The 7,770-nt window shown below is 32.9% G+C and overlaps 2 protein-coding genes across 5 annotated transcripts in view; both read right to left on the reverse strand.

The window, feature by feature from the left end:
* LOC111405427 overlaps positions 1-1,985 on the reverse strand; it is a 5,796-nt gene extending 3,811 nt beyond the window's left edge. The window contains exons 1-2 of one of the 4 annotated variants that reach the window (XM_023034297.1): positions 1,541-1,983; positions 670-844 (exon numbers count right to left, since the gene is read on the reverse strand). In XM_023034297.1, the coding sequence (XP_022890065.1) occupies positions 670-844; positions 1,541-1,862 (497 nt within the window). In that variant the 5' untranslated portion in view covers positions 1,863-1,983. Of the gene's footprint in view, positions 1-669; positions 845-1,540 lie in introns of all 4 variants that reach the window. The other 3 variants (XM_023034294.1, XM_023034296.1, XM_023034295.1) reach the window with 3 other exon arrangements.
* Positions 1,986-2,453: 468 nt separating this feature from the next.
* On the reverse strand, positions 2,454-5,846 carry LOC111406509 (GDSL esterase/lipase At5g33370-like). The gene is made up of 5 exons (XM_023035921.1): positions 5,600-5,846; positions 5,045-5,172; positions 4,699-4,941; positions 3,485-3,737; positions 2,454-2,849 (listed from the first exon to the last, which is right to left on the reverse strand). The coding sequence occupies exons 1-5, from the start codon at positions 5,844-5,846 to the stop codon at positions 2,611-2,613; spliced, it is 1,110 nt and encodes a 369-aa protein (XP_022891689.1). The 3' UTR covers positions 2,454-2,610.
* Positions 5,847-7,770: the final 1,924 nt, after the last annotated feature.

Raw genomic sequence — 7,770 nt, forward strand, 5'->3', positions numbered from 1 at the left:
GGGGGGGGGGGGGGGGGAATACACACACAGAAAAATGCAGATTGATAGGGTTTCACCCTTTATGCGAGACGGTGTTGCTTTGAATCTCCCTTTATTTTAGCTTTTAAAAAAATAGTTACATTTTTTTTTATAAAGAGTAGAAAACTAGGTTGACCTAATAAAGAAATATGAATGTCTAACAACTAATTGAACAGTACTAGTAATGCTCTACACAGTCAAAAATTAAGGTCATATGCTTGAGTAGAGAATCAAATATTGATCAGAACTTATCTTGTATTTTTCCATACATGGACATTTTTCAAGTATGCGTCTATTAGTTCGTATTTTTACTCCTACTTTCCCCAAAACAATTTCTATTGAATCTGGGTTCAGAAATCCTTGCTTCCGCAAGCGGAAATGCATTTATAATTACCAAAAGAACACAACTTCTACATGTAAAAAATTTAAGCCACATAAGCAAATGAAAAGCTATGATTGAACTTGATTTTTTAAAAAGTTAGTGAATACTTCTGAAAAAGGAACATTATCTACTCATATTCTAACAAAAAGGTAATTTAAAGAAAAGGCCAACATGTTTAGATAAAAAGTAACTTTTAAAGCTTCAAACATGCTTGGCTAAACTTAAAACTTATCATTTTTTAGGCTCACACAAATATGCTCTGTACTAACCCATGGAAAAGAATTCTTCCGAATCGTGCAACCAGGGTTGGTTTTACTTCTTCAAACTCGCAGGACTCCATGTTTTCTTTGACTTGCAGGAAAGAACGAAGCAAGTCTTGCTTCAATGTTTCAACTACAAAAGCCCATGGGTTTGCCAACAAGACACTCTTGTCCTTGCAGTTTTCTACAGTGGAAAATATTATAAAATGTTTACTATAGCAAAATAACTCAGATATTAGAATAATAAATTAGATGAAATGCCAAGAAGCTAAAACCCTTAGTAGTTTTCCCTACATTCTGAAAAAATTTGGCCCAAAAAAAGATGTAAAAAGCATGCTTTTAAAAGGTGGCAAACATGCCATCGGTAAGTAATCCATAAACAAAATCAAGATTTTCAGATAATTTGGAAATACATTGAGTAGGAGTACAATGTTCAGCAAATAGTATTCAGACAAAGTACAATCTCTAAGGCACAAGGTATAACTAATTTCTGTAATCTATGGTTGATGGTTCAATATTATAGGTTCAAATAGCATGAAACAAATACCAGTATGCCACAACATCATTTCCCACAAGAAACCAGAATAAGAGTTCGTTTTCTATTTAAGCATCAAAATTTGTACCAAGAAGGCGTAAAAGAAAGCACCATTGACCATCATCGTCATTTTTACTTATAAAACCAGTAAAAACAGAATATTGCAAACTTCAACTGTTTGTACGTTATGCAACAATACCAGTACCTTCCTTATTTCCTAGAAAGGAACAGCAAAAAACTTCAAAAAAATAAAAATACCATCACTTCTACGATAAATTCGCGCTTCAAATATTATAACTTCCTATTACATAAAAAAAAGGAAAATATGAGGGAAAATTACCAGACCTTTGAGACGATGATCGCTGATTACCAAAGTGAGCGGCTTTTCACCAGATTTTCGTTCATAGGATTCCAAAGCCACCGGCTCGAGCCTTGTAACAGTGGGAAGGAGAGTATCATCTGCAAAACCAACGGCGAGCCACTTGGATATGGCATTTTCACCGTACACAATGCTCTTCACCGCCCCTTTATCGTTAATATCTTTCGAATTGAAATTCCTTTTTCTCTTGAAATTAGGGTTCACAGATTCAGGCGGCAGCGTTGGTGATGGTGCGGACGATGGGCCACCGACCTTCGAGTGCCGCATGTGCGGCGGAACATACGCCATGCTAAGACTGGTTGATTACTGTGTGAAAGTTAGGTGCTGGCAGCCATTGGAGGCAATGTGTGAAGCTTAAACCTTCAATTTTCAGATTAGCCTATCAAATATGAAAAAAATGTTATTTGACCACCTCACGTGTCAAATTTTGTTGCCTCAGTCCCTTTTGTGAAGGATTCAATTTTCAGTTTATCCCATCAACTGTGAAAAAATATAATTTGACCATTATGTATAAAAAATTGTTAGTTCAATCCCTTTGTTTGGTATCCGTCCATATTTAGACCATTAGAACTAGAATTCTACCAGTCGTGAAAAAAATTAGATTTTCTTGTAAATTTTGATAAAAATTAATGCACTATGTGGTTAAAAAATTGTGAATTCAATTATACATGTGATTAAAATAAATTATTGAATTTGACTTAAATTCTAATAAACTACTATAGTTGAACCAAACAGAAACTAAATAAGTCAAACACTGCTCTATTGAATATTTCATTGACTTGAACTCCAAAGTTTCATTGAACGAGACACCACGTCGAAATCTAGTGTATTCGACCAAGAATTGATCCACATTGATTTCACATCAATAGTAAATTCCACACATACTGCAAGAAGATTAAGAGGAAGATGAACAAAGTCAAGTTACACTTAGAATTAAGCATGAAATTACACCTTTTGGACTTTCAACTGTTGAGTTGATTATTTAAGTTCCCATTTTCCGAACTTACATAAATTCCATACTTGTAATGTGGAGAAATTAGGTGATGGGGTTTGAATCCAAAGACATCAAAGAGCTAAGATTCATGGGGTGCATGTAAGTGTTTGAGCCCTTCAAGATTTGTTTCACAATGAGTCTGTTGGCTTTTTCTGATGGATGAAATGCATCCCAAAACACATACTCATCTCTGTTTGGGCACAAGCTTGACAGTGGAGTGCAAAGACCCATTCCATTGTATGGTCCTTGCCCACAACAAGCCATCTTTGATGTTGTAAATCCTGCACAATAATTTTAGAAGCATTAATTAGTTTTTTTTTCCTTATTTTTGGTGAAAAATTAACCATCATTCAAGCATGAGATGATCTCAAGATTTACTATTTATGAAACCATTCTTTCAATTTTTGATAAATATTTAAATAAAATCATCATGCAAATGCGCAAGACCTTCAATTTGGTCTTTCAAGGTATGTTTGACATACTGAACTAGATAGGATAATGCATTAACATTTTACACATATTTGTTCATTAGTTTTGTGCATTTTTATCAAGTCCAAGTTACCACATCAAACACGTCCTTAGTTACTTCACTTCATTGCACCCCTTTACTAATGGTAAAGGATTATTAATGCCTTTGTTGGCTTAGTTATTAATATTTTCATGTATAGTCGTGAGTCGCACAAAGTGATAATCTTTTTTATGTGACTCAATTGTTCTATTTATGAAAGACATTCTTGTAACTTGTGAAAATTAAAGGACTCGATTAGTCTTGCGTATTGGAATTTTAGTTTGTGTTTCATGCAACAACCACTAGGAAAGTAGGAACAAAATGACATAAAAACTTGTTATCGAAGTTAGCTTAACACATTAATGGGTCACGAGGTTCGGGGAGAAAGGAAAATTGTAGTGTACGTACCATACGCTTTAGGATTGGTAATGAATTCCAAGTGCATAATGTTAGTGTTAGCTCCAATGAAGGCTTTAGTGGATAAGTCTTTGTTGAGAGCATCAAGCATTTGAGCCAGTTGAGGATTGAAGAGTGAAGAAGCAAGTTGCAAATCAGTTGCACATTCACCAGCTCTGCTCCTTGTGGCCAATTCTGCAGGCACACATCCTAAAGGTCCTGTTCCTGTCACTAGAACCTTACTAACTCCAAGTTCGTACAGTCTCTACATTATACATTTCAAAAAAAGCAATATTAGAAAATTGTGCTGTGTGTATAATTTTAGACAAAAATATCTATATAAATTCCACTCAAATATATCCTTATAAAACAAAACTCAACCAAACTTGACTATATTTATGTGTGCGTGTTATGTTTGACAACATGTTAAATGAAATTCAAAATGTCAAAGTATATTCTTATTAACAAAGATTTAGAACCATATGACTTCTAAAACATCAATGTTTTAGATGATAAAAAATTGTTTTTGAACATGTTTTGATAATTTTCTTAGGGTGTGTTTGATTGGGGCCAATTCCATGGCAAATGGAATTCAAATTTCATTTTCCACCCAAACTGTAGTGTTTGATAGCACACTTTTTCCATAGAATTTCATTTTATTGATTGTCTTGAAAATTGTTCTTTTCTTCGTTTTCCTTGAAAACCAACCTACTTTTATGTTTTTTTTTTTATTTTTAATTTTTTTTTTGGTAATGGAAACAAATTCTAAGAATTACTGTAAAAAAATATTTCCCTTTAATCGACAATTTTCATGTAAAATAAAGCCAAACAAACACCGAAAGATAGATAATTTTTTTTTTGTTGGCAATGGAAACAAATTTTATTCCTAATACCAGTAAAATCTCTCTTTAATTGACAATTTTTATGTAAAACAAAGATAAACGAACACCAAAAACTACTTTTGTTTCAACATTTTCCACGTGATTATATCAATCAAACACAATAAATTGACAATTTCCAAGAAAACAATTTATAGACAATTCAATTCCTTGAAATTCTTTTTCTTTCCACCCAAATTCCATCTTTGTAATCAAACGGACCCTTAGAGTTTTTACAGAAAGCTAGCCTAAAGTAACTCTCTCGAAATTCTTCTATAAAAAGCAGAAGTCTTGCTAAATGGGTCTTTATTTAACATCAAACTCGACAGGGGAGAGAGGGATTTTTACCTTCAAAATTTTTTTGTACTCGGAAATGAGAAAGGGGATATAAGCTTTGAGGCCAAATTGGCGAGACCTTGCAGTAGAAGGCAGCAAGTAATAGTTATTGACAAAATCATTGCCACCCAATGTAAACAAAACCAGTGCTTCCTTTATGAGTTTCTTCATCGCCGCTTCTCCTATAAGCGCCTTCACTCTTTCTTGGTACTGCTGGAAATAGTCTAGTTGTTGGGGAACTCGAATGATGTTTACCTGGATTGGACAAGATTGAACAAAATTTGTCAATCGTCACATCAAATCTAGTATACAATATAGTTAAGTCGTAACATAATCAAACCGTGATTAGGCAACTTACAAACTGGATTCCAGTGTCATTAAGTATGCCAACCCCAGCAGATGCAAAATTGGCACCAATTAGTAATTTCTTCCCTGTGAGATCTGGACTCAAGTATGGCAAGTTAGGCTCCCAACCCATCTCTTCACCTAATATAACAGAACACAACAAATCAAAGCACAAGGTTACACACACATAATTACATGTTCACATGTATGACATATACAAATAAAACATGCATGCATGTATGACATCTGTCATTTAATTCTATGAAATTCCAAGAATATCTGTTGCTGTCCGAAAGAATTTTCATGTTCTATTTTCTCCATGCATTAATTTTCCCTCATAGACTTCTCTCAACTAGTAATTTTCTTGATTGGAGTAATATATTATATAAATTTTCTACAAATTACCAAGAAAACACCTGATATTAGGTTACAAATACTTATGAAAAGATCAAAAATATACTATAAACCTTGAAACCCTAAAATATCACAGAGTAAACTAAAGTATTTACATTTACATATATGAATATAATCAAAGTAAGACAGATTGAAAAAACATTAGAAATTTTACTGATCAAGTCAGGAATGTTAAGGCCGTTAGAAAAACGGCCGGTGGGGCAATGTGTGGGGTAATCAACGCCGTAAGGAGGTGAATCCGCCCTTGCGCTGGTTGCCAAGTAGTTGTTGTTTCCGATATCGACCAACGAGTCTCCAAACACAAAGAATGCTGGATGTCCACCACTACCAGCTCCTTCACAAACAGTATCATTTCCAACTGCCAAAATCAGCACCAAAATAATTATAAAACCTGCATCCATTTGATCAATTGTATATTTAGAACTTTTTTATTATTTATGAATATAATTATAAGTGCATACACATGGATAGAAATTTTCGAGGAGAAATTTTTGTGTTTTGGCTTCAAATGAAAACGATATATAAATAGATGTACGTGTGAATGTGTTTATATGCATTACGTATGCATGCAACTGACCTGTAGAATTATTAGTTAAATGACAAGAAGTATTAAATTTGGGAGATGTATCTCAAGTTTATTTTCATACGTTCGGGGTTAAACTATTTAAAGAATAAAACCATTTATTTTATCTAAGTTAAAAACTTATCCTAGCTGACAGAGATTTGGAATGTATTTATTCTCAGTAGTGGAATTCATATTTTCTTAGGTGGTTGTTTGTGATAGTTTAAAAGGTGCTAAAATATTTCATGTGATAAATTAACTACGTACTTTTCAACGACACATTTCATTAATTTTTATAAAAATTTACTAAATTTGTTTATCAAACAATCCTCGATTGTGATTGAGATAATGGATATCAATGATTTTTGCACACTTTCTTATATTGTTTTTTTGTCGTTATTCGTTGAGATCATGTTGAAACTTACGAATATGTTGTGGACGGATATTTTGCATACTTAGAAGTTATGCCGTTACTTGGTTCGCAAAAAAAAAAATAAATAATAAATAAAAAATAAAATAAAATAAATAAAATTTAAATTTAAATCAAAGTGAATAATATTAGTCATATTTTTTCAACCACACATTCCATAAACTTTTATCAAAATTCACTAAAGATATTATTTTTATTTACACCAACCACGGGTAATATAATTTCTTGCATGGCAATTGTGGTACGAGGCTAAAAGACTAAAAGTGGAGAATCAAAATTATTATTAACTTAAACAACATTAAGAATTTCTCAATAGATTCATTCCCACGGTTTGATTCCTCTCGGTAAAACGTGGCGTGTTCAAATTTCTGATAATTAATGTCTTCCCAATCCGTTAGGTGAAAATGCAGTTTTACATTTATTGACAATTAAATGTAATTTTGGATGACTGTAACCTTAATAAAAAAAAAAAGAAAAAAAGATTGAACCCCAATCTTGAAGACACCTATCGTCCCGCCCCTAGAACTTTGTAAGGGAGGTAAATCGCGGGATGAGCCCCAGCAGGTTAGGGAACAAAAGTTGTCTGTACACTGTACTTACAAAGAGTCCAATTCCATATCTCAGGAATCGAACCCCCACACTGCGGTTGCCAATAAGGAGTAAGATAATCTTACTCTTGTCCTTTGTACCACTGGACTATGCCCCGAGGGTTCTGTAACCTAATTAACCCACGTGGTAGTTGTAATACCACCATCTTGAATTTCAAGTTGTGTCCAACATTTTACTTGCCGGTAATTCGACTAAAATTAATTGCTTTACATTTGTTTTGAGTTTCAAATAAAAAGAAAGAAAAATGATAAAATAAATAAGGAAAATAATTTAAGAAATTGTCATTTAAAACTAATTGTTTCGATTTTCTGGATTTTTGTGCAGAGAGAGGTAGAGGAAGTAATATTTATTTAATAATTTGACGATCTCATTCTCTGTTTTCCATGAACACAGACGAGTTTGTCTCACTACATAAATTTGAATTTATTTATTTACATTTTTTTCTTTTCACTTCATTCGTTTGCGTGCATTGGTGACATTTTATAGCATATTTGATCATTGGATAGACGAGAAACAATTAGGGTGTGTTTGATCCTTTCACAGTAACGAATAAACTTGTACAATAGAATAAAAGTAATTTTACCTTTTGTTTTGTTCCAAAACGGTGTCCATAGATCGATGTTGTCTTTTCAGATCAATATCGCATTTCCAACTCCTATAAAACTACTGTTTACTTACCAATATAAAAGCGTATTCATTTTGTAACAATACATAAAGAAATGAA

Source organism: Olea europaea, chromosome 12 (genome assembly GCF_002742605.1).
Source record: "Olea europaea var. sylvestris chromosome 12, O_europaea_v1, whole genome shotgun sequence".
Lineage (NCBI taxonomy): Eukaryota > Viridiplantae > Streptophyta > Magnoliopsida > Lamiales > Oleaceae > Olea > Olea europaea.